Genomic DNA, 27,965 nt, shown 5'->3' with positions numbered 1-27,965 from the left:
TATTGAAAAAGTCATAAAAAACTTTGACTCAGCTAGAAAAAAAAAAGAAAAAAACCCAACCTTTTCCCAAAATATACCCGGAAGACTCGTTTGGATCCGGGAAAAAGTTCCACTTCCCAATTCCTCTAGGCCGAACAGCCAACCAGATTACTAAAAGAAATTTGCTGGTTCTTTGCTAAAGTTAGGTCTAATGTCCATGTAACTATGTACACACACCGCAAATCCATTCCAGGAATTACACTCTTAAACTTTATAATTCCCCAATCAGCCCCAAACTAAGTTTCAAATATTCTTAATACTTTTTCAAATGTATACAGTCTATACAGAGCCTTTAGTTCATGAAAACTGTTACCACTACTGAAATCAAAGAGGTTTTCCTTACTCCTAATTGTACACTCTAAAGTGTAGTATACTGATTTACTGACACAACTAGTGCTGGTCTGTACTGATTCGACGGTATATGTAATTGTGTAATATTTGTATTTGTTTGTTTGCAAGGATAGTGCAATATTTGGTAGGTATCGGTAAAATAATGTTAATTCAGGAAATTTCAACCTCAGCTGAGAGTAATGGTTAAGTAAACTTTGTAGTTAAAAAATTGCGTGAAAGAAGATAGTGATTGTATGAAAATATGCCCGGGGATAGATGCATACATGTTTTTGGTTCAAAATTCTGAAATAGTTGCTTGGCGTTTACCGTTCTTTTTAATGCACATAGTGGTGCCTTGACTGGAACGCTTTCGTTTTATCCAAAAAAGGCTTAAATGTTTTCGCCGCTCAAGGGGGCTAGTCACCCCTCTCCTTCTCATTTTTCCGTTATCGCTCGGCTTGCTTCGGCCTGACGGATAAGAGGGGTTTTTGCTATCTTTATCCGGGCCTTTGCATTCTGAAAAGGCCCAACCTGCCTAGGAGAATGGACCCGCAGTGCTGAAAAAATAAAAATTGGAAGGTTAGTCCCCGAAATTCAGCTCGTCCTCGTACACAATAGAATATAAAACGCCAACTCAAAAGAATATGAAAGATTGAATGGCAAAAGATCCACAGAATTTAGCCAAGAATGAAGAAATTTTCTTCAGGGGCTGTGAGCAGTTTTCTATTTTTTTTTTATTTTTTCGGATCTTCAAGTTACGCGCGCAAAAATAGGTGCTTAGAAAAATACGCCTTTTGTAGCGTGGTAACTATATACCTATAGCTTCATATTTTCATATTTTCATATCTAAAGAATTTGTCTATTTTCTGTAAGTACCTAAACGTGAAACTGTTCTTGGCTTGTGTGGTCTACTCGTGTATAGAAAAAGTTGTATTCACTAACACACTTTCATAATTTTGACATCTCTACTGGGCGCAGACGCACTAAGAACGTATGTAGCCCCCTCTAGTTCGAACGACTTTTCAATCGTTCTAAACTCGCTCCTTTTACTGGATTTCTTACTTCTTGTTTATTTACTCTTGACCTAATTATAGATGGGTGAAAATGACCCATCACGAGGAATCTTGCGTTATGTGTTTATTTGCATCTTCTATTCTGTTTGCTTGCTTTTTTGGGGCGTCTCTTTTTTTCTCGTGCATAAGATGTAGCAGGATCAGTAAAGGAAAAAGCTCTCTGGAGCGTGAAAGTACGAACTTGAAAGTAAAAAGGATAAAAAAATTCAAGTAGTATTTTGCATAACAAGATTCCATCTATACTAGGCTTTCCGAAATATTTGGATTTTCAGTCAGCTTCTCCTAATAAGTTTACGCTTATAAAGTCACTAACACGCTGTGTTCCCGGACAAACTTTGTTGCCAGCGAACGCAAGCCTGCTCTCCATGTATTTCCGTTAAAGCAAAAGTAAATAATAACTCAAAGTCTAAAGTCTAAAGCTGCCTTGTTCCTATGCGACGTTTTATTTTATGGAAGACGATACTCTCGCCATCTACTTTCAAAATTCTTAATTAATTTAGTAAAATTTAATTATAAGGCAGCAAAGAAAAGTAATTCGTTTTAGAATTACTGTATGTTTTAAATTCTGTGAAGAAAGATGTCACTGTCTTTTCAAAGTTAGTTTGATAGCATCGTCATAATATGCTGGGAAATAGTCCCTACTTTTGGTAACGCTTAAAGATAACGCGACGCAGCATCCGGGCATGCGTACTAACGCTTTTTAAGGCAATATTACTTGATCAACCAAGAATTTAAATGAAATATCTTCAAGTCGCCTATTGATAGCGCTTCGATGAGCATGCCACGCCACGCTTTGCCCGAGGTTTACAGTGATGCGTTGAAGACTTTCTGTTATTATTTGCTTTTGATTAAAGTTTATCGGGTCAACTCGGTGTAGGGAAGTGGCAAGTAAAACTTGCAGGAAGGGACCATGATGAAATTGCGGGTTGTAACTCTATCGATTTTGGGTTGGCTTGGGTTTTTTTCGGGATATTTATGGAAATTATTTGCAGGACTTTTTCTGTGGGGTCTCTTTCCAAGTCGAAGGTATATAGCAATCCATTTATAGCGTGTTCGTTCACGGTATAGAGCCAATAGAGACAAAGGTAAATTGATGGTCTAGATGTTTATTGCCGCTTTCATAGCCACATCCTTCCTTTCCATTGGTTCTTTCATTTTCATTTTATCGAATCTCCCAAATTCAATTTTTTTCTTTCTCTCTCTCTCTCTCTCCCGGTTGGTTCCCGCTCATTTCCGAATTGGCGCCAAAATGACTTTTTCTTGTCGGGTTGCGTTAATCCCTTGTGATTTAAAGAAATTATATCCGTTATTAAGGAAAATAGCTTTTTTATATAGGAACGTCACACTCTTCGATTAGTTACGAAGTTTTCCAATGAATTAAGGGATCTTTCATAAATTTTTAACACGTCTTTTAGATCGTTAAAACTTTGTTGTTAATTTTAAGTAAATTTCACAGATAAAGACTAGATTTCTTTCATTTGCGGCAGTGATGAGAAATATTTTCATATTAAATAAAAGAATGCGAATCATTTACCATGATTTTCTCGTGAACTTACTTTTATTCTGAATTGTAGAACAGTGCAATTTTCTCTACAATTTCTATGATCAAGAAGTGATATCTAGTTTATTAGGGAGAAGGTATAAATTCGCTACAATTCCAGCTTTAACTTAAGTTAAACGTAGGTCCGGAGTTAATCCCCGCCTCTAAATTACAACCAACATTTCATTGGTTCTTGAAAACTCACGCCAGAGCGACGCGAATGACGAAAATTACGTATTTTCCGACTGAGGAGAGGCGAAATATCCCGGCCTCCTTTTACGTCCCCCCTTGTATTTTGAAAGGAGGCCTGGGACTATGGCGCGCGACTACTTAGGTAACTTATACCTTCTTCCTAATAAACTAGATATCACTTCTTGCTATGATATAAAATAATTATTTGAGGATAACGCATTTTTTTAAAGTAAATAAAAAATATTCTGGACCGGAAAATGCATGCAGTTCCGTTGCAAAGATATAAAGACCATTTTAAGATTGCCAGTAAATATCCATGTCCCTAAATTTTTTGTTTCCACCGTCTCCGGAACTAGTCCTAACGCTTTTCCAGTCGTTTCCTCTTTTTTGCTATTGTTCTACGCTAGGGGGGTAGTATGTAATTAAGTTTTTTTTTCTTCTAGTGAACTAGCTTATCCCATTTATTCTATGCTCTGGTCAAACATTGACCTCCGCCCCGCTTGTGTTACTTAATTCAATTGTATTTTTGCAAATTTTAATTCGTTCTGTAGTGCGTCGTAAGCCTTGGTCGTTTTTTTTTTCTTCTTTCTTCTTTGTTAAAAGGCGAATACCGACCCGGGGGTTGGGAACTTGGGGTGAACGGAAAAGACGTTTTGTTTGCTTTTCACGATTGTTTAATTATTTCCAAAGGTATAGAATAGAAAAAAAGGGGGGAAGGGGAATCCTTTTCACTTCCCCCTAGCGGAAGAATTTTCTTAATTGGAAATTAGTTGTCCTAGCAAAAAATAAAATAAAATGAAGAAGGAAACTAGCCAAAGTGGAGTTAGTGAGTTAGGTGGGTGGCTTGAAAATTAGGGTGGCAAGTTTTAAAACCTAATTTGGATGCCCCGTTTTTCATCCCTGCATGTCTATGATCAATTCCCGATTAATTGCAAAATTAATTGTAAGCCCCCCTGAAATTGACGGGAAATATTTTAATGAAAAACCTTGATTTATTCATAAAAGACTTATTTATTTTGGGATATCCCTGCAGTTTCGACAAAAATGTTAAAACTCATCATTAATTCACTAATTTTTAAAAGTAGATGGGATTCTTGGGAAATGTATGTACAAACAGGGATAGATTTAATTTTGTAAGTAGGAATGGAGAACAGAGTAAGTAATCTGGGCGCGCGTCAAAGTCCCGAACCCCCTACCACGGGATGGAGGCGTATGAAGGAAGAGACGGGTCATAGTGACAGAGGTAAAAAGGAATGACGTATTTTTCGCCGTACCCGTCAGCAGCGTCATCAAAACGTAGTTTAAGCGAGCCAATGAGATAATTTAAAATTTTCGTTACGTGTTGGAGGGTAAGGCTCTATACTGGGCTATGAGTCGGACTGACGTAAATACTAACCATTCTCCATTCCTACTTCTAAAATTAAATTTATCCCTGGTACAAATAATAATTTTAACTTTTTAGCATAATAGTTCAAAGTGTTTATCGTTGCATCATGAATAAATCACCTTGCAGTATTAACATTAGTCGGGATTTGAAATATTATCCTGTCCTTAGTTTTAACCATCTCTTGTACTATTTAGGCTTAGATATCACGTTTTTCGTACAGGTGGTCATTTTCAAAATTAATTTCCTTTGTCCATTATTATTTTTTTCTCCACTATTTTGATTATTAATAACGCGGGGTTTTTTGGGGTGGTCACTAATCGGGGTTTTGCTATTAGAAAATCCCTATGTATAAATAAAAGTGTCCCGTTAACAAAGTCCCATGCATTCGCAACATCCCATTGAATTACTGTGTCCTTGTAGATTAGACCGTATCCCCGGTGTACAAAACCTTAGCAACATTATCGAGTTTCCACGAACATTTTTCCAGATTGTTTAGATCCATTTTTCTTGGGAAAACTGCCTTTAACAAAGTTTTCCCTTAATTAATATGTCAAAAAATAAAGAGGCTGAAACGCTATTACGAATATCCAAGCCCATAGTTCTTAAACTTGGTTTTTGTTGCATGTAAGGTTGGCTATTTTAGGAAAAAACCTTTACTAAAATAAAAATACGGAAAATAGATACAAATATTATTTAAATGCATCTCGTTCAACACCCAAAACAAATATAGTGTTTATCAGGTAATCCCACGAATAAAGTTATTCAGTTGCATAAAAATGTAGCCTATACCAACTGATTCAGATCAGTGGACAAGTTCAGTCTAAATGTTGAATGGTCTCAAGAACGCTATCTGTTACGATGCACCAACGCTTCGACGGATGAAATCACAACAACACCATACATAGAAGCGTATTAAGAGTGTTGGTAAACAAACTAAAGTTGCATAATGTTTATCCGGAAGTTGTAGGAAAAAATGTGTACAGTTCTTTTGAATGTGAGTTTGAATGGAGACTGTTATATCTACACGCTTTGACCCTAAAAATTTAGTTGCTAATCTTTGTAGAAACTAAGTCTAGGAGCATTAACAGATTATATCTAATTTCGGTCTATTTTTATTCTTCTTCTTTTGGGTACCTTCTACCTCGAGGACAGTATGAGTATAGGTTTGAGTTATTAGCTTCATTAAGTGAAAGAAATGGGCGAAAAAAACTCCAATTAGAAAGCATTTCGCCCACCAATTATATTACTCGTATTATTGTATTTAGTATAGTCTAATTAGGTTAAAACTTTTTGGGGTTTTTTTTGTCAAGTTTTACTTGCAAGATTATTTTTCCGAGTGACGGTTTTTTGGCGACGTGTTCCGCCCATCTCGGAGTGTCATAAAGAGGCTTCGGTCGGTTGGTCAAGCCGGCCATTTTCGGTCAGCGCTCATCCGGCCGAGGCGATACAATAAAAATTGGACTTTCATATATATAAACATATATATGGATAGACAGGAAAAAAGGCGTTAGGCATATAACGCCTTACGTTCAGCTTGCTAAGAGGATTTCAGCAAGAGTTCGGTTAAAGCAGGAGTAGCTAACCAACAAGGAGTGCTGTCCAGACGATTTTTGGATAGAACTTTGACAATAACAGACGTTGCTTTCCTGTGGGAGTTGGCTTTGTCACGAATTCAAAAACAGTTTCATCTATTTGCTAGCACCATTTTGTACTCTGATGGTGGTAATTGAAAATTACGCGTAAAATGCGTTATGCATGTTTGGATTCAGCCGATGTTAACTCCTTGTCATCTGCTCTTGGTTATAGAGATAGGAAATAGAGGCTTTTGGCCATTCCGGTGCTGGGCGCCCAGTTGTTCGCCCATTCGGGTGGAAATAGAGTGCGGATCACGGTATGATGCCCAGAATAGTGTGAAAATCGGGAGCAGTTCCCGAATTGATGACGCCACTGTACAGTCTCTTTTTTTACGCCCAGAACCCGAACAGTGCACCACCAGAAGTCGGTCACACTCGAAAAAAGACCCAAGATTATGGCTTTTCCGGAGCCTTCTCTTCCTTTCTTAGTTTTCTTTTTAGTTTTTTCTCGTTGGTTGGCCAGCGTTGTCACTAATATTCCACGCCAACCAATAATATGTAAGGCAGACTATTGAAAAGAACGTTGCTCCAATGCCTATTACAGAATTCCATGCACTCTTTGAAGCTAACTTTTTGTTCATTGGTAAATGAAAATGCTTGTAGACACGACGAAGTACTACATTTTTATTTCTAGAGATTAAAGTTAGTCTAATTGGCGATAACGTCTGCTTAAAGAAACGTGAATTTAAATCTACTAACCAAAATTAATCGTGAAACACTGAGATCTGAATTCAATAAATTTGAAAAGTAAAAGTTGGAATAAAATGTCTCTTCAGTTTCCGCAAACCTGCATGAGATATGATTAAAATAGAGAGCTGCAAAATGAAAATATTAAACTCCAACTCCTTCCAACTCCAAGGCAATACGCAACAATGACTCCAATTCCTCCCAATGCCATAATCAAAAGTTTCAACTCCGCAGAACTCCGCCAAGCGAAATGTAAAACTCCTCCCAACTCCTTCCATGAAAAATAAAATTTCTCAAACTCCTCCCAATTCCTTCCATGAAAATTAAAATTTCTTAAACTCCTCCCAACTCCTTCCCTGAAAATTAAAATTTCTTAAACTCCTTCTAACTAAGTCCATTAAAACCTTTCTAGTTTCTAGTCTTTGTAAGATTTCTTTACTCTTTAGAATTGGAAAAATAGAAAGTTCAAGTAAAACGTGTAGCTCATTAGTTTTCTTTCAAATTTGACCTGAGATTGATATCACGAGTGCTTATAAATTATGATTTTCAAATAAGAAATAATATTTACTCATAAAATTCTTCTAGACATTAAAACTTAAGATTTGGGGGAAAAAGGCGCTACGCGTTGTCGTTGAGTCATATTTTACGCTTAGTTTCGTAAATTTAATTAAAATCGGACTGATTCGCTTCGCAAATGCTATTTTGAAGGACAAGACCACGAACTTCACGAATCAAGAAATACTAACACTAGAGTCCATTCTGTTATTAGTTGTGCCTGCCAATATGCCTACTGCCTTACTTTAATATGCCTCAAAGCTAGAAAGGAGACTCTTGTCAATGGGTTTAAGAGAAAAGGAAAGCGCCCGCGGTCCCACTGTGTGAGAGACTCACTGAGGGGACGTGTCACGGTGGGTTACGGGTGATAAAAGTATTTCGTACGAAGCCAAACAACGCTAAAGTCCGCTTTTAAATTGGAGCCGTACCACTTACCAGACTTAAGTTTTTCAACTCCGTAGATATCCATGTTTTAAGATAATTTTCCAATGCCTCCCAACTCCGCAATTATAATTATCATTATTCCCATATCCTCCCAACTCCGCACACGAAAACTTCCAATGCCACCCAACTCCAATTTTATCTCAGAAAAACATTTCCAACTCCTGGAGTTCCCATCGCTTAAACGCGGAACCCAGCGGGTTTCGGAGTTCTTCCACGGAGTTGCAGCTCTCTAGATTAAAATTTGGATATAAGGTCTTTATTATGAGATATTGCACCCGAGGTCATGAATGAATCGAGTACTTGCATGACGAGTGTTGGAAGTATAGTGCAGCCTGACCACCGGTCAATTCAGACAACCTAAATCTATGGGTATAGGCGTGGACACTCTATAGTTGACGACTGAGGGAGGATTTCGTGATATAAAGAAGTCATATAAGTAAGAAGCTGCAGCGCGCGCGATGATTTATACCGTAGTTACTTTGCCGTTTTTCCATCCAAGACTATCATTACTCTTTCACCGTTCCCTTCCACCGCCCAACCCTACATGGACTAATAGTTCGCCGTAGTAATGACAAAATAAGATCGAAGTGACCAAGTATTTGTTTTCCCGCCTTAAAGTGAGGCTGAAATCCTAAGGAAACTATTTGTTCCATGAGTTTGTCATTGGTTACTGAGAGTGACGTAGGTCATAGATTCTCGTAAAGCGACGACGCCTAATGAGGCTTAGAACAGACTAAATAGGAAGATGGACTGCAAAATTAACCCAGTGTAATCTGCAATTCTCGCTTGTTCTCGAACTATAGTTCTCTGTATTACGAAACATAGGAAGAGTCTACTTAAAGAACATCTTTTAAGTATCATTACTGATACTTCTTTTATAATTTATATGAAAGTTAATTTGATATGATAAAAAGGACAATTAGTGAATAATTAATTATTGCAGGTCCCTAAATTAAAATGATACTCTGTACTCTGCATCTTCAAAATTTTAAGTTCTTAAATGCATTCAACTCTCTGTTTCTTGGAAACCTGAAAGATTTCAAACAATTTCTTTAATATATTTATAATTTTAGTGCACGGCTGATTTAGAATATTTTTCCAATTTGAATAGGGTCTTCAATGACACTATATTTGTATAAAAATCACGATTTCATCCGAATGCTCCAAACGCCCCAGAGAAGTGATGCGTTCTGAATTTTTCATGAAAAAAATACATCTATAGGATTGACTTTAGCCTTATAGTGGCGTACAAATTTATATTCTGAAAATGAATATAAAATTCATGGTAGTATAAATTTTGCTATTGATATTGACAAAATTTTTATGAAACAAAATCTGTAACTAAGATAAATATTCGTACGCAACACTCTGAAATTAAAAATAAACGATGAAACTTCCTCGGTCATGGCAAACATCTTTTTTAAAATTAATTTTTCTTCACAGGCTAGTTTAATATTTACATGTTTAATTGCCCATTGAATGATTTACGTTTTCATCTCAAACTTCCATAGCTTTTCAGTTGAACTGAACTACCGTAGTACACAGGGTGTGTCCTATGGAATAGATCACGCTTTGCAATGTAACTGCTTTAGGATAGGGTTACGCTTTCCATATTAACAGAGCCACTCTTAGTTGGATTGTCACTATCACCTGTTAACACAGTTATATTTCATTTGAACCTTAGAGGTGGGGCGTTACCTTATCGAGACCTTAATTTGATTCTAACTATAAGTACTGCATGTACGAGAGAGAAAAAGAGAGTCGGGTGAAACCCGTCATTACAAACGTGTTATTAAACATAGATTTAGGGCTATGAGAACGCAATGGTGCGATCCATAAGTAAATCCTACAACGAGAGAGAAAAATGAAAGAAATAGTCCATTACCTCTAAGCCTCGGTTATTCTAGCCTAGATTTATTATCCATGCACCAAAAAATACAATGTTCTACAGTTTCTCAATTGATAATAGAAAGTATTGTATTTTACTGGAGTCGTATAATTCCCTCGTTCACTTAGTGAAGTATCTATACATAGGCGAATTGAGCTCTGATAACGGGAAAATGAAACCGTGGCCTTTTGAGGTTAATTTTCTCCTTAATTAAGAGTGGATCAAGTATACTATACTTCCCTTATCATAGACTGATCCTGTTCCCATAAAGAATAAGAAGCCTCAATTTAACTCGACTTTAAATGGGACGGTTACTCGCGACACTTTTCTCAAGACGGACATTGAAATTAAGACTCGGATATAACCATCTGATCTACGGTTTCAGTGGTGGTGGGCGCTTATCATCGGGGATTACCAGTTAACACGAAGGAAAACTTTTTAATGAAGAGTTTCTCCCCAATGGACACCTCCCTCTACCTTGACCCTTACACCCAGCTCTTTCCTATCAAGACCAACTCATTGTCGCTTGCAGGTTTTAGAAAGCGATCTATCAATTAAATGACTCTCTCAGGCCCAAAGCTGCCCCAACTTATTTTTGAACCCAAGACCCTATCCGGAATTAATTTCATTCTCACACGAGAAATACCAAGCTACTCTTAGTGTTCTGAGAATGCCCTGATTTCTTTTCGAGTTCGTGAGACCGTTGATGTGTTGTGTTCAATTTTCTTGTAAGAAAGAAAATGCTTGTCCCGGTTGTGGTAATAGAAGCTCGCCCTGTCTGTCCGTGCATGTCCGTTGTGTGTCCTGAAGGAGTATCGTGTGCTTCCGATTAGACCTTCCTTCCAGCATCTAACCCAACCCCCCCCCCTCGCTATCTGCGCTGGAACTACTCTGGTGTAGGAGATAGTGACATTTAATCCTCTCGGATAATGCCCCGGACATCTTGGTTTTCGTTGCGCTCCCGAATATTTTAAAGCCAAAACGATGGATAACTAAGCCTTGTCCAAAGTTTTTGTTCCGGCAAGCGCTTTTCAGATGGAAATTCGATCGAGACTGAGTATCTTTATACTCAAAAGAAGTATTACGGTACATAGCAGCTTGTATCAAGGTCTAATTTAAACTCTAATAAGGGAGCTAGAAGATCCCATAAGAATACTTAGGGCTTTCAATAAAAGTCTGTCACAAATTTAGAAGTGTCCTTCATCATATTTTGGACAAAATATACGAATTAGATATAGCCCCTTTCTATATTGAATAAAGTTTTTACGCTATATAAAAAGGCGTATTCTTCTTTCAAAAGAAGTTCAATCTAAAACCATATACATCATTTTTTTCATGCCGAGATTGAGAAGATTCCTTTTATCTAATTGTTAATTCATCAAATCCTCCACGATCATCAAAATTTAACTTATTCGCTTTTCAAGATTGAGAATATCACGAACCCCAACTTGAGACAAGACTTGAAACGTATATTTTTATTCACTCGACTTTCATATAACTCTAGTTTACCCTAAAAATGAGGAACAGTGGCCCCTGACCCCTGACCTTTGGGAATGACCCTTGTAAAGGTTTTTCTAATTTCAAAAAAAGAAAAGATATTTCTCTCTCACTTTAGAGGCGGTATAACCAATAAAATGCTTTGTAATGAAATATCGGCTTTGCTCTTTTTATAAAGTTTCAACGACAAAATATGTTACTTAAAACGAATGGGGTTAACTTTGGGGTATAGTTTCAAAGAAATAGGATTCATTTCAAAGACAAGCCTGCATGCGTTCTGAATGGAGAAGCAAAAGGAATGAAAAATAAAAGAAAAGGCCAGGATTCTTTTTTTATTTTTCAGTTCGGTTCATTAAAGGTATATTCGGTATTTGCATAAATTTTGGCAAAAGGATCTGCCTAACAATGCTAACAATGGAAATGCGTGGCTAGCAGAAGATTACGATAGGAAACGCATTGCCTGGCTTCTGCCTTTCTTTCTTTTTTTTTCATTGCACATGGAACAAAAGAAATACTTCATTTTTTTTCAAACCGAGTTGTCTGTCTTTTTATCCGCCCACACCCTATTTTTTATTAGTCTATATTTCTTAGTGAAATTAAAAAAAAGTTAAGATAGTGAAGTCTTTACTGGCACTGCAGAAAAAGTTTGTTTGTAATGAATGTGTTAGATATGTTTGTAAGCAAATTTAATTTTTTTTAACGTCTGGGTAACTTGGTACACTTGTAGATGATGTAGAGGCGGAGTCTCTTAAGTATCTATGCTACATTGACCAGGTTTATTTAATTTATTAAGTTATTAAGCATTAATTTCCACTGTAATATTTGTCTCTACAGAAGGTTTCTGATAGGTCTTACATAATTTAAAGGGTTTGATCCATCCTTGGGTTGAATTGATTGGATATCGTCAAAGAACATAGGGTTTGCAGCATTTAATTGCAGAAAAATGAGGTCCCAAACATTTGAAATTCACGGTGTGCTATGTTAGGTTAGGTTCCATGATATACATGTTACCATTTTCTGAACAGTTTCTGTACCATTTCTTATCAAGGACATCCGGTTGTTTGAAAGAAACAAACAAAGTTTACAAATTCAAATATGGCCAGATATGAACCGAAAGTTATTGCAAAATAAAAATAGTCCTCAGTTTTTCTACCTAAGTAACAACTGGCTGGCTAAATAAAATATATTTTTGATGAATGTTTTTATTTATGGCAAAGGTGAAAGAGTGGCAAATTTGGCACAATTTCCAAAAAGAATAATTGATGACGTTTAGTTAATTTACTTTCTAATGCAAAAAAGGAAAAAGGGCAGTCTCTGTCTTTTCTTTGAGTGTTCCTTCTTTTTTCATTTTGTTCTCCAGGAGAAATCTCGATATATTTCTGTGAGAGAGAATTCTTTTCGTTGTAGGAATATCTTGGCTAACGAGGCAATGTCGTGACTAGCTGGAATCGCGACTTCAACAGCTAGTTAGGGTTTTTACCCCACACTACCGTCCCATCTTCCTTTCTCCTCCCCTTTTCCTTGGTTGTAGTTTTACTGTTAAGGAAGGTATACTACCCCTTTCCCCCTTACCCGGATTGCCAGCTCGTTTATCGGCGAGTAACGAGGCACCCTCTTTTCCCCAATGCGGAAACGCTGTTGCCCCAAGATTCAAAGATAACGTTCTAGACTAAAGTCATGTTCACACATACCTGAGAAACCCGTTCAAAGCGATTCAAAACGCTTCCATCTAGTTAAGTGTGAACAAAACTGATGCTGAAGAAACTAATTATAAATGCGGTTTCTTGAAATTGCTTGGGAAAACCAACTTAAAGCTAGTTTGGAAGGTAGATTTCAGGTTTCAGGGTTATTTCACCTGCGTCGAGACTAGTCTTACCATGGAAGTCCTAGCAGACAGCATTTATAGGAACGTTGTAAAGTATTAAAGGGGGCTGTTGAAATTGCTTTGAACTGGTAAAATGAAGAGGGTTTCAAAACTAGTTGGGTTGGGCAAAGCAGTTCTGAACCTATTCTCGTGTTAAGTGTGAACAATGCTTCGTAATCGACCGGCCTTCTTCGTAAAAGTTTCTTTGTTAATAGGTAAAGCCCGCATTTAGTAAATATTAATCCCACGTATTTTGTATCCTCGCCTGTAAAACTGTTTTACCCGCGGCATAGTGGTTGGTGCGTGGAAATGAAAATTTCACACTTTCATTCCATCGTTGTTTTAAATATTTAACTTCAGTGTATAAATTACTTACTAAGCTTCTTTTATCGATACAGAGCTCAAAATGTCAGGCTAATAATAGACTTCATGAGAAATTCAAGAGAGGGTATATCTGTCTTCAATCTAAGAACGTAATTGAACCTTTCTAGCAGAATTGTACTATTAAATGGGTAGAAAGCTGGTAAAGTAAAGAAAATTACTCCACATGAGTTATTATAATTTCCTTGTTTTATGGGATAATCAATGTTTGGGAGCACATATCTCCGTAATTAAATGTTAATTGTTCTTTGACAATCATTTTGAACCAAAGAACACGTAAACCTTTTCATTTATGAGAGACTTTTCAGAAACAAACTGTATAAATGTATCTGCAAAATTAATATCGCTGTTGATGCTTTAATATTTCTAACGATCACCATCAGATGGCGATGTTGTAGTACGTCGCTTTAAGGCAAAAACCTCATGAAGACAAGGTCCGTGTGTAGCCTGAGCCTGTTTGCCGGAAACGGAAAAAGACTTTCAAAAAGGGGTTTGGAAAAAACGATAAAATGGGTCAAAGAATTGTTTTATTTCGTTTCTCCCCCATTTTCCGATAGAATTTCTTAAGCTTCATCGATTGGAATTTTTAAGACTACGCGTACAGTCTTGAAAGGCAACGTTCGTTTATTGTGAGGTCGCGTTTTTGTAACGAGAATTCGGGATCAATTTAAGTTTGTAATAGTGTATATTTCTGAAATGTTCTTTATTTAAAAGGGAAAAATATCTCCACCCCGTCTCTTTTGAAGAGGATTTTTATTTAAAACTATCTTAATCCCTTTAAAAATACTCCACCATGCAAATTTAAATTTTTTTAAAACCTATTTTTGCTTTAACTAAAGATTTCTTCAAGCGTTAAAAATGAAAATACGAAGAGGTCTTCATTTTAATTTTCCCCTTTACATATTTAATCTTTTTACGCGCTTTTTCTGTACCGACTAAACAGTTTAAACAGGGAGAAAAGAGGTAACTGTAATGGTGATAGGTCTGCGGTACCTTGCGCGTGCCCCCACCCTTCGGTAGGCGATTGTTAAGTGCTGCCGCCTAGCCGCAATGCATTCCAAAAGCTTTTACTTTTATAAATTTGCATGCCTAATTTTATTCCTTTATTTATTTATTCGTTGTGGATTTTAGTTAAAAGAATTATTACTTTTGTTTAAAAATATAATTAATACACCGAAACTCGGCAGTGAAGCTTTTCTACAGGGGCAATGGGAAAATGCATGTTGTAGTTTGCCCCTGAATGTTTGCTTCTTTCATTCAAACAATTATTAAATTTTAAAAATAATACTATAGAAATTATAATGAACTTCGAGTTTTAAACAAAATACTAATTAATTTCCAATGCAATTTCAGGGTTCATACAAACCTGGAATACTCGGGGAAATCGGTTTCCAAAATGTATAAACCCTGAATTTGAGGGAAACATTGGGGGAAATATGGTAGCTTCCTTTTTTAAGACACATAGGGCATCCTTTACGTTTCCGTTCCGTACGACCCTAACTAAACGCTGAGCATGCTGGGAGAGTTTCGTTGTCATTCCCTAGATGGGGGTACAAACTGCAACGTTATAGGCATGGAGGTTCGGCTCCATACGTCTCTCCTTCAAGATTTAAAGGTACATTGCGTTTAGATCAGTTTTGCTATAAAAAATACTGAAAACTTACTGAATTGTTACGAATTTTATCAGGAAATTTAAACGTTAAACCTAATGGTAAAATTTATATTGTAAAATTAGGCCTAAAAGACTTTTAAAAGAAAATTGAAAAAAGAAATGGCCAACTTTAACTCGCATTACCTTACGGTTTCTTTTTGCAGATCGAACTAAATCCTAGTTTATACACGCGTATAAGATAATGAAGCCCGATGAATAAAAAGTAGGAATTTTTTACTCTAAGGAAACTAATGATAATGCCTCAAAACACTTCTAAAGGAAACTAATGAAATAGCTTTAGAACCTTTCTAAGTAAAGGAAAGGAAAGGAAAAAGTAAAAAAAAAACGTACACTATACCATCAGGAAGGCATAAAAAATACTCTAGCTGTTTTTATACCTTCCTTGATATCCTAAAATCGAGAGTTTAAGCGTAATCGCGTTCCTAGTGAAAAGCCCGATTAAAAGTTAAACTTTTATTGGAAGGTTTCTTAAACTGTCTATCGGTAAAGGAGGATCAAGCGAGGAAAACCTTTTGGGATTTACAATGAAAAGAGAAAGTAAAAAATCAGTAAAAATTTAATTAAGTAGATTTAAAAGTGGCGCCCTATGCCCTAAATCGATTTGAATAAATTTAGCTTTCCAGGCGATTTCCAATATAGAACTAAGCTTAAATAAGAATGGAATCTTTAAAAGGGAAACTATATACGTAGACTTTAGTTTTTTCAATGAATAAGTAAATTATTTGACGAAATAATGTTTTAATCGACAAAAAGAAAATGTTTTTGAAAGATGGCTAGCGTCTTTTACGGATTTTATTTAAAATATTTAGTCTAGTAAGTTTGTCCTAATTACGCACGTACGACTTGAGAGAAATAAATTTATCAATTTGAATATTGAAATTAAACCTAATAAAATTAAGGTAATTTATTAAGTAAATTACAGTTTCAAGTTTAATATAAATTATTTTGATGCATTTAATTAAAATTGACGGAGAGCAAAATGCAGATTTCATAATTAGAAAATCAAAATAATCTAATAATTTTAATTTAAATTGGTTTATTTGCAAAATGATCCAATACAAAATAATCGTATATTTGATATTTTATTATTGAGAGTCTATTATTTTAAAATTCGATGAAACGTAAAATAATATCAACGCAATGATTACTTTGAAAACCCAAAATTTTTCGTCATCTTTTATGACCCTATAGGTTCCTATAAACGTACGCAGCTATACATATATATATATATATATATATATATATATATATATATATATATATATATATATATATATATATATATATATATATATATACTTTCCACTTTTTCATGTCTGATAATATTTTGGAACACGTATTTCGAAGTAGGCTTACTAAGATCCCCGTGAACAGAAACGTGACAAAGAAAAAAATCTGAGGAAATCTTTTCGAAAACCGGAAGGAAAGGAAAAGAAAATGAAAGATAAAACAATAAAAGAAATGATGAACGAAAGTGCGTTGGAAATCTCCAGCAGATTAAAAGGAGAAAAACCGGGGAGGGGCGTACGCGCCCCACTAACAGAAATCCCCGCCCCCTTTTTTTCTAGATGTAACCAGGGATTCAAAGGGGGGTATGGGTGTACGAAATGACCCATAATGCACCTCTCAAGCGTTCCGACCACGTACCGGTGTTTAAAACTCGCTGCGCCAGTACACCATCTGTCATAGGACGCCGCGGAGCTAAAAAACCCTTCTTCCTCTTCCCAAAACTATACTCTTATAGATAGATCAGCGTTCATTGAAGTAATGGTATGGTTTCAAATCTCCTTATTATAAAGGAAAAAGTAAAAATGGCCGCTTATTGCTGAACCCTTTCATGAGGATCAGATACGGAGATATAAAAACAAATCTAAAAATAGGATTGCATTTCAGTCCATGAAGAAGTGTTGAGATTATTTTATACTCAACTAATAGCTCAAATAGATCATTTTCAAAATATTTGTCCCATATTCTTCTCCAACACCATCTAGATTCAATTTTTTCCTTAGGAAATCCATCCTATGTTATAAATTTATAATTATGTTACCATTTTTTCAAGGAACCATGGATAGATATACTTAGATATCCTTTTATTCCCATACCTTGAATTTGCTGAAGTATAGCGAGAATAAAAACTCGACAATAGTCGCGGATATCAAATTCTAGATCTAGAAACCACCAGAGTGTTTACTTTTATCGTCTTTTCCGATTAGTTTTGGGATATTATTGGGAGAATTGTTTCGATTCAAGAACTGTTGAAACTGTAGAACGATAGAAAATCGTGATTTCTTCTCTCTTTTCAGTTTGGAAAAAATATAGTTTCCTAGAAATAACACGTTCACGGCGTTAACTCTTAATGTATAGCGTCAAGTTTCATCATTCCTCCATCTCTTTCCATCCTCTCTCATCTCTTCTATACATTGTTGTTTCTGTTTTCTGTTTTCTGTTTTTTTTAATATAGGCTACTTCAAGTGAGTTGTTTGTTATTTGGAATTTTACGTTTTTAATCGGCACTTTTAGGCTACTAGATGTCGCTGAATTTCTTTAAATTAAATTAATTTCCTATTTTAGATTAAGGACGGGAGAGGTTATTTTGTTTATTTTCTACTTCAATATATATATGCCTATTTATAAGATTATTTTTAATTTTACTAATCTATTAGACCTCCTGGTTAATGAGCTGTGACAATTCACGAAACCTAATTTTAGTTCTGGCCCTAGACCTCTACAGTGTTTATCTACAATAAAAGTATAAAACCCAACATTTGTGTAGCTGTAAATTTAAAGTGAACCCTTTAATTATTTGCGAAAATTCTACTATTTCAAAGCGTCTTTTCATTATGTTTAAAAATGTAATATGAGCCGGAATGAATTAACTTCAAATCGATTTTGTTTAAGGCAATTTTATTTATTTTTATTCCAACCTACACGACTCAAATTTCGCCCAATTTCTAATGCTGATTGAGAATTTCTACATATTTCAAAATGAGGCAAATATATATTTAGTTTCATCTTGGGATTTGGATTTGCGTATAATCATGGAGTTTTTGCTAACGAAACTTTTAATAGGATTAAAATCTAAATATTATCTATAATAAGCATTTTCCTTGTAAAAATGTCATAGCAAACTAATTTAAAATTCAAATATTTTTCTTTATTTTCTATATAAAATTGCATATTAAAAGTTGTATGCTTTATTCATATACTTTGTATCTTTTAGTATAATTTAGGCCTAGTTCAAACGCGCATCGGAACTTTAAGGTGTAATCAGAAAAAGATCACTTTAGTACAATATTTTAAATATACGAAGTATTAGTCTATAAGTATTTTTTCTTCTTATTATTTACTCAAGCTTGATTTGGGCTATTTAGGTACATACCATAGGCGTACCTAATTTCCTTTTCTATTCCCAGGTTTCGTAATGAATAGAACTAGAAACGCCAAGCTCTCTTAATTACGATATCTGGGGCCTAAATGGGTGTATTTTGTCCAAGCTTATCTTTACCGTTTTTGCTCCCACCGTTGCTCTTTAATAATACATTGTTTTGCCCGATTGCCTCGTCTCGTTAACATTAACGAGGAAATAGGAAACTGCCTTTCCGAATAAATTCGAGTTTCCCAAAAATATTGCATTAGAAAGCTTGAACTTCACTTCGGCTCGTTTCCAAAGTTTCTGTTTCAGAATTTTTTAATTGTATTTTACCCATAATACACCGGGGAATAAATAAGGGTATGTTATAAATAGGAAATTTAAAGCGGTACTGACTAAATTCTTTAGCAGAAATCTCTATTTCAAAAAGATAAAATAACTTAATTTTACAATTTACCTTACAGTATTAACACAAAAATTTCGTCACTTAAGCTTGCAGTTGCATAATTTAACTAAATTATATTATTGGAGGGAGTTTAACACTTTTAACCAATTATATTGTTTTCATAATTGTTTACAATATTTTAAAATACTGATATTTTCCCCACTGGTTCCCTACTGGTTTTTTCCCCACTGGTTCCCTATTGGTTTTTTTCCCCACTGGTTCCCTACTGGTTTTTTTCCCCACTGGTTCCCTACTGGTTTTTTTCCCCACTGGTTCCCTACTGGTTTTTTCCCCACTGGTTCCCTACTGGTTTTTTTCCCCACTGGTTCCCTACTGGTTTTTTTCCCCACTGGTTCCCTACTGGTTTTTTTCCCCACTGGTTCCCTACTGGTTTTTTCCCCCCACTGGTTCCCTACTGGTTTTTCCCCCCACTGGTTCCCTACTGGTTTTTTCCCCCCACTGGTTCCCTACTGGTTTTTCCCCCCACTGGTTCCCTACTGGTTTTTTCCCCCCACTGGTTCCCTACTGGTTTTTTCCCCCCACTGGTTCCCTACTGGGTTTTTCCCCCCACTGGTTCCCTACTGGTTTTTCCCCCCCCCCACTGGTTCCCTACTGGTTTTTTCCCCCCCACTGGTTCCCTACTGATATTGAACTTAAAAGACTTAGTTTTTCCACTTTTACCCCTTTGCAGCTGACAGAAAATCCCTCCTGAATTTCTGACACCCGTTTTTGTAACACGCTGTACATCAAAACCTATTCTAACAGATCTAGAATTGATCAAATTTCGAATTACATTACCAAATAGTCGCAAATTAACCTTATAATAAGATTTTCTCAAATTCAGTTTAGCGCAAACGCGGTTGTAATTATCCGAATTGTAAATTTAAATACAGATCCAATGTCATGGTTTAATATTCCTTAAATATTGAATTACATTCAAGCTTTACTGTATAGATATGTAGACAGTCTTCTGTCGTGCTTATCAGTATACATTTCTCTCTGTTCACGAAATGCGACTAAAGGGAGGGAAGTATTTAGGAACTGTATCCATCAAGCACATAATTAAGTCTCGTTTAAAGTCCGTATACACGAAGCTCGATTGCATGGAGAGTTGACAGAGGTTATAACTATTTGTATCTCGAGTCCAGTCACGCAAATTTCAAACACCCCTCCCCGCTTTTTTTGCCCTTAAGTAGTTTTCTTCTATTGCAAATTAAGATTTTATTTGGGAAGAAAAATTATTATAATTATTTTATTCTTCAGTTAAAATTCCGTATTTGTAAATTTATCGCGAGTGGTGTTAAAATCGTTAATTGTTTTAAAGTCATCAATTACTCAATTTCACGCGAAGAATTTTAAATAATCTAGGGAAACCTATAGGCGTGTGAATACATCGTATAGAACGTGTTTAGTACTCCTTCCAAAATGGCCACTGTGTGAAGAATAGCCAAGTCCTAATTGCCAACCAATTATTTTCACAAAATTAACCAATATAGTCGTCTGAACCTGGAATTTGTGACGTTACGACGTTATTCCTAGTATCTATCAACACATGGAAAGCAATTTCAACATGAATTTATAGATTTAGTTTGTTTGCTCATGCAGTTTAGACGGCTACGTTTTAGTTTGGAAAGCTTGGTGCAATGTGTATAGTAGCATGCCTGCAGTTGTGGTTATTTGAAGGGAGAAGTTGAGTACTGAGAAGTAATGTATGCCTTATAAATTCTCCGATTAACGAACGCTTTATCACGCGAGGGACTCTCTCCTATATATACTTGTTATACGATAGCGGCTTTAATTTTAACAAATTTGGCGTTACACTGCAAAATAAGCCTTCCTCTTTTACACAAACGACAATAAATTAACCGCGACGTTATCGTAATAATGGTTAAAGTGTAACGGAAGATAAGTTGAGTTCAATCCAGAGACAGCTATACACTTCGGGGTTTCATTCACTTCGGATTTTAGTATAAATAGCTTAAAGGGGGATGGTGGTTTGAAAGATATCTTCTTACAAAATTGATGGGTCTCTTGTTAAGCGTTCCCTAAAAGTTATATTAAAGTCTGGCACCCATTTTTCTCGCAACTAACCGAGAGTTAAGTCGACCCACGCCCTCTAACCCTTCACTTCTTAAAACCTAAAAGATTTTTAAAGGGAAATTGAACAGATTTCTATACGCGAATAACGCTGTATAGACAAGAACATTTTTCAAATCAATCCCTATTTTTCTAAATAACCTCTATGACGTCACCGAATTTAAAGAATATATACGTGGTAAGGTGACGTACGCAATGTGTCACAATCCCCTTAAAATAAAGAAAAAGTAAAATATTTAAAAAAGCGTATGGAATTTAAGTCTTTCGCGTTAAAAACCTAAAAGCCATCCCTCGTTTCTTACCACTCATGGGACCATTTTTGGAAACCTTTTTTTTTCTTTTTCGGGTGACAGCTCTTCCCTGGACACACTTGGACCCCAAACTTCCTTCTACGTTAACGTTTAGTATAAACTCGTGAATATTAATGACTTAAAGTCAAGACTATTAGTAGTTGGACTACGTAGACAGGAAGTCGGCTTTTTTGAAGCAAACATCAGAGCCTCTAGTGATTAAAATGAAAGATAAATTCACTTCATTTTTATCTCAGTTCAGTTTCTCATGTTAATAATAAGTCTCCTAATTATTGAATCGTTTCCTAAAACATGTTCCTAGATGTCGCACTATTTTTAGGGACAACTCCTAGATATGTAGCTCTTTTTGAGAGAAGCACTCAGCGGTAGCTTTGCAATCGCTTACCAATTTTGATGGTGGTGAAGTTTAAAATATATAGCGTAACTTCTTATTAATCTTTGCGTAGAGCGGTGGTCCAGCAGCCGGAGGTGCTAGGCGTAAGGTTGGCGTTGATTGATGGTTAAAACAGTCAAATGTGAGGACCCCCTCGACTGCCCACCAATGAAAAAAGCAGAGCTATCGGTGTTGTAGATAGGGAGCCAGCAGAGGGACAGAATGAAGATACCCTTCTCCTTGTTTCAGAGTTTAAAGTCTAGAAAAAAAAATTCACCCCAACGCGCCGAGACAAGTTCTTCTAGGGTAAGAAAGTAAAAGACTATTTCGATCCAGGATCAGCGCTACTTTGTATCTACCTTTTGTTTAAGTTGACTAAATATGGTCAAAGTATGGGGACAAATCCGTACGAATCTCGGCTTGAAATGACCCATGTTTTTTTTGGTATAAAAAAAGGGTTGAAGTCTTAAAAGCCTTCTGGGTTCGGAAAGAAGTGTTGAACAGAGTCCCTTAATCATGTTATCGCGAGGAAAGAGAAAGTGTAAAAGACGTTCCTAGAGAAAAAAATGCATTTATAAAAGTTAGAGTAGGACGTTCGACGCACAAAGGTCTTTCTTATAGTTGCACCGTCAGAAGTAGATTAATATCCTAAAGTTATCAGTGTCTTCTGTGTACCTGCACAACAGTAGTTGAAATATACAATGTACCTTTTCTATTGGTTTAGTTTGCGAAGCTGCAACACTGGTACGTAGCGCTCCTCAAACTATCTGCGACGCGTTTTCTTCCAAAAAAGAAAATTCCATCAGTTCAAGACTTCACCCTATTCTTCTTTTTATCTCTTTTGTTGCACGAAGATTACCTTTAACCTTAATACTCGGTGTGATACCTTCACACTCATTTTATTCCATGGCCTCCCCTCTTCTCCACTGTTTTAAAGGCAAAAGGGGTTTTTGTGTAACCTATTTAAGAAAACTACGTTACCCGCTAGATTCTTTGTCATTCAGTATAGAAAATGCCCTTGTTTGGAAATCAGTATCTGCCACTTCATATAAATTCGTTTGTCCAAGAATAGATAAAGTACCAAGAGTATTCAAGATTTTATTGACCTTTCTCATAGGTTAATGGAAGTCAGAGAACTTAAATTGTACTATAATGTCAATGATAAATAATGAATTTTAGAAGTAATGCCTAAATAAGATTAATAGCTATATTGGAATAAGGATATACACTGAAATGGTTAAAGCTACTTTTATGGAAAAACTTAAGACTAAAGAACTTTTATTTTTTGTCGATTGCAGGTATCTTGGGTTCGTCAGAAAGACCTCCACATTTTGACGGTGGGCAAATACACATACACGAGTGACCAGCGCTTCACTTCCATCCATCTGGACAATTCGGACGACTGGACTCTCGAGATCAAATACACGCAGAAAAAAGACGCCGGCATATACGAGTGCCAAATCAGCACCGAACCTAAAATGAGTCTCAGTATTATGCTCAACGTTGTCGGTAAGTAAACAAACATTTGACAATTTGTCTTTTCAAGTGCACTTGAACTAAGACTGTATTATAAACAAAATTTTAAACACAGTGTGATGCATCAAGAATCGAAAGTTAAAAACCACATTAAATAACCATTAATACAATAAGGCTTAATTTTTAGTTTTAAGACATGATATTAGACCTATGAAACTACAATTATTTATCTTCATTTATTTTTTCACCAAGATTTCAAAGCGTATAAAATTTATTAGCGTTTTGATAACATTTCTTGGAACTACTAAATATGGCCCTGTTGGTTTGAAATTGCATTAATATTACGTCAAGAACAGTTTCATAAAACCTTCTAAAGTTTGAAATTGCTAAATCCAATTTATTAGGGGCCTAGTGAATTTCCGGGGATATGGTACGCTGTTACAAACCCTTTATTTCGTCGTATCATTGGCCTACTTAAGACTCAGTGGGGAAACAGTTCTCGGAATAATAATAAGCTTATAAAATAGGTGAAACGCGGGGTGCTGGTATTTATCATTCCATTAACCTCCCTCCCCTCAGGACCGGCAACGAAGGTGAACTGATACCCTTAGTCTCTGCATGAAACTATACGTATACGCTTAAATTCTATTAGTATACTGGCGAGGCCGGCTACCTCTAAAGGTAATTAGTAATTATCCTCTCACCCACCAATTCTGTATACCTTTAAATTAGATCTCGGTCATTAGAGGCCCGCGACCCGAGCCGATCGAGGATACCTCACCCCCTGAAACGTAAATCAAGGAAATTAGTGTAGAAATAACAGCGGGAACTCTACAAAAGCTTAGTAATTAGTTCAGTGTGGTTAGCCCCTCGGTATAGCTTTGTTACTACAGTGCAGAAATGGAAGGCAGAAGCTCAGCTCAATGCAAATTTTACTTAACAATCGATCAAGAACAAAACGGAAATTCAGAGTATACTCCGATAGGGTTCTTTAAGTCAGTTTTGTTTAAACGAATTTTTAAATGATATCTCTGTTAAATGTAGTTCAAAGGTTACGTAGTAAATTTTTAAAATTTAGGTGGAGTCAACAACCCCAAGAGAAAATAAACCAAATAATGTAATTTTAGTGAAAAAATACGAAGAAAATTATGTTTTTTTAAATAATTGAGGTTTAAAAATCATGTCTTTGAACTGAAAATTTTTAAAATCTGTACTTCAGGCATTCCATTTAGTACTCTTATCATTTACTGTTTCTAGTCTTAGTGCACTATGACAGTTTCTATTAATTCATATCGGTATGATACGAAAATTGTCTAGTTTTGATTTTCGGTTTCGTTTAAAAGTCCTACTTTTTGATGTAATTAATTGCGGTGGAGTGGCGCTGTCTAAAGAGTTATTTCTTTTTTAAATGAGTTCCTCAACCATCACTTTTATAGAGACGCTGATTCCCTCTAGAAACGCGTAGCAAGGTTTTTCAAGTGGTCGGAATCATATTATCTAACGAATCGAAATAATAAAATATAAAAATCTATACATTGCAAAATCAAGATTCAGTCGTTTCAAACTCACGCGGGAAATATTTTTCTATACTCTCTATTATCCATTTACTCTTGCAATTGAGTAACCCCCAACGTCAGATAATCTGTTTCTAGTCCTAAATCATCCTTGCTTGAACGTCTGCGCACTTACTTCTCCGTCCTTTCCAGTGAAACTGCTATTATATTATCAAACAGAGCGAATAAACTTATTTACTAACTTGTTATGGGGAAGAATAATCCACTACTCTGGTGACATCATCGTATAACAGAGTGGCGTCACGTGGGTGCGGAATTCAGGCGCCTACTTTCTACAACTATATAAAGAAAGTGTAGTGAGTTAGCACCTTGCAACGATGGTCCCAAAATGAACGTCGGGGTAGTCGGCTGCGAAGTGCATTCACACAAATATTCACTGTAATAGAAAATGCGTACGCGGTTAACGAATAGGTACAACGCAGAAGTAAGCTTTAAAGGATGACGTTTGAAATGTTGCAATAATTAAGATTTAGGGGGAAACATTTTAATTATATTATTAACTAGAAATTTAACATTCGGTAGAAAACCAAACGTGAAAAAATTAATGAATCAATGTTATATCCCTTGGTTTCCTTCAACACTGAAGTAAAACATTTAAACACTTTTACAGGGGCTATAGATATAACGTGTAGTATAAACCCCTAAATATTAGCATCCCTTAAATACACGACCCAGTCCTACCACCATAAATAAATATAACTGGTTTATTTTTTTATCATTTTATTTAGTTTGTTTATATATAATTTTAAATTTGAATCGGTATTGATTCTCGAAACGATGATAGCTATTTTTATTCTTTTTAAATCGGCTGCCAAGTTTATTCTACGATGTGAAAACAATTTCGGATCAGTCAGAAATAATCCGATGTATAAACATTTTCCGGGCAAAATGGGAAGCGAAATTTTCGTTTCGAGGGGAGTCATTGGTTTGATAAAGCGGCAGTCTCGATGCTCTGTGTAAATATTTTATCGGATCGAGTCTGAATTGGCCGACTTTCTCCAACAGCTGCTCCAACTCCAAATACTTTCTCTCTCTCAACCTTCCTTCTCTCTCTCGCTCTCCTTTTGAGCTTCTCTTAAACTCTAAATCTTCACGAGCAATGTTATAGTTTGGTCAAGCGTTCCTCCATTCTTTGGCATCATTCTACCACCCCCTTCTTTTGTTCATAGGCCATTTCAATGAGAAAAGAAGGAAAAGATTCGACCAGGTTTTGTCTGTTCCACTTTGTAAATATATTATTTCTAGCGAATGTTTTTTTTTTGTGTGTGGTGTTCTCTTTTCTTTAAATCGACCAGCGGCTTAGTGGGATATTTCTATTATAGACGGTGTTTTCTAAACAGTCTAGATTATTTCAAATTTTTCATTCAGTTTCATAGTTCTGTTTGATCACTGTTTGACAATTGTGACTGGTTCGGATCAGCTGCAAGAACATTTCGGATAACGCTACCATACTATTGTCTTAAATCCTATTGAGACCCTCACCCATTCTTGCAATGACAGCGTAAGGTTAGCTTTTAAATAAATATTTCAAACACTAACTTCTTTAGTAGATTTGAAGAAAGGTTAGTGAACATACACGCAAATCTTAACTAAAATACTCATTACAGCTCATTAGAAACTAAATCATTGAACATTGCAGAGATTTGTTTTATGTTTTTCCTGTTACATATGTAAACACAATCTTCATCCTCTAAATTCGTTACTTACCGAAAAACCAAAGGATTTTCTTATCAGTGATTTCAAACAACCTTGTACAGTATTTTCGTAAAAATGGTCCATGGGTAGGTTTTGATAAAACGACAGCTAATCGATAGTCAATTCCAAACAAAAGACTAGCTCCGGCAGTGTATGAAATAAGACAGGGTAGAAGGGGAAAGGCATTTCTACCACAAAAAAATTAAGCTTTTTTTATACGGTATACTTTGGATATTATTAAAGGTTGGAAGAAGGAGATAGGCAAAGGCATAGCCTAGAATCATCAACAAACTTTATTCAAAAAACTCCTCTCTCTCCTTCGCAGGCATAGGTTTTTTAATACGGGAACATTTTCATTGTGAAGGCCTTTAACCTACCTTTTCTTTAGCCGAATATTCAAGCGAGGAGTTTTTCAGGGGCTCTCATCTGCCGCTTGTAGTGCGTTCTTTGTTCGAGGGAACAATGACCGAACAATGACGGACATTATTAAAATACTTCTAAAAATATTGTTTTAGCCGAGTCTCTAAACCTTTTTTCCTTATTCTCTAATATGGAGGTCTCCCTGCATGGTGTGGATTTCATACTTGCCAATGCTAGAATCTAGTCTACATACATACTCCGCACCAATGATGAAAATGACCAATAGAAAAAGGCTTTATATTAAGGTACAATAAACGGCTGAAACATTTTCGTAATTCGTTTACTGGGTGAACTAAATTTATTTATATCAGGAGCTAGCTAGAACAAACAAAACAGCTAGTTTACATTAAAAATTTTCCCTAAAATTTGTTAAGAGCCTATTTAAGACCCAAAAACACGTGAATAGATCCGAGAACACGAGAATAGAACCGAGAACACGAGAATAGAACCGAGAACACGAGAATAGAACCGAGAACACAAGAATAGACCCGAAAACACTTGAAAAGACTCGAGAACATGTGAATAGACCCGAAAAAACTTGAACAGACTCGAGAACACGTGAATAGACCCAAATAAACTTGAACAGACTCGAGAACACGTGAATAGACCCGAAAAAACTTGAACAGACTCGAGAACACGTGAATAGACCCAAAAAAACTTGAACAGACTCGAGAACACGTGAATAGACCCAAAAAACTTGAACAGACTCGAGAACACATGAATAGACCCAAAAAAACTTGAACAGACTCGAGAACACGTGAACAGACTCGAGAACACGTGAACAGACTCGAGAACACGTGAACAGACCCGAAAAAACTTGAACAGACTCGAGAACACGTGAATAGACCCGAAAAAACTTGAACAGACTCGAGAACACGTGAATAGACCCGAAAACGCGTGGAAAGACCCGAGAACATATGAATAAACTCTAAAAAAGGGACATCTAGGGCAATTTTTATAATTATTTGTGACACCCACTTAAGTCAGTCTGTTTAAAAAAATACTAGATTTGAATTGAAAT

At 35.9% G+C, this 27,965-nt stretch overlaps 1 protein-coding gene across 3 annotated transcripts in view; it reads left to right on the top strand.

Annotated features, from left to right (window-relative positions):
- The window catches only part of LOC149654304 (neurotrimin-like), a 167,350-nt gene that overhangs the window by 130,652 nt on the left and 8,733 nt on the right, over nt 1-27,965 (top strand). For all 3 annotated transcript variants that reach the window (XM_089845750.1, XM_089845749.1, XM_089845751.1), the window contains exon 4: nt 23,078-23,288. In XM_089845750.1, coding sequence (XP_089701876.1) covers nt 23,078-23,288 — 211 coding nt within the window. The remainder of the gene's footprint in view (nt 1-23,077; nt 23,289-27,965) is intronic.

The sequence above is a fragment of the Phalangium opilio genome, unplaced genomic scaffold, assembly GCF_054372755.1.
Source record: "Phalangium opilio isolate 3A_F unplaced genomic scaffold, DU_Popi_V2 ptg000079l_1, whole genome shotgun sequence".
NCBI classification, from domain to species: domain Eukaryota; kingdom Metazoa; phylum Arthropoda; class Arachnida; order Opiliones; family Phalangiidae; genus Phalangium; species Phalangium opilio.
The sequence above is the reverse complement of the archived record's forward strand: the minus strand, read 5'-3'. Positions and strand labels throughout refer to the sequence as shown.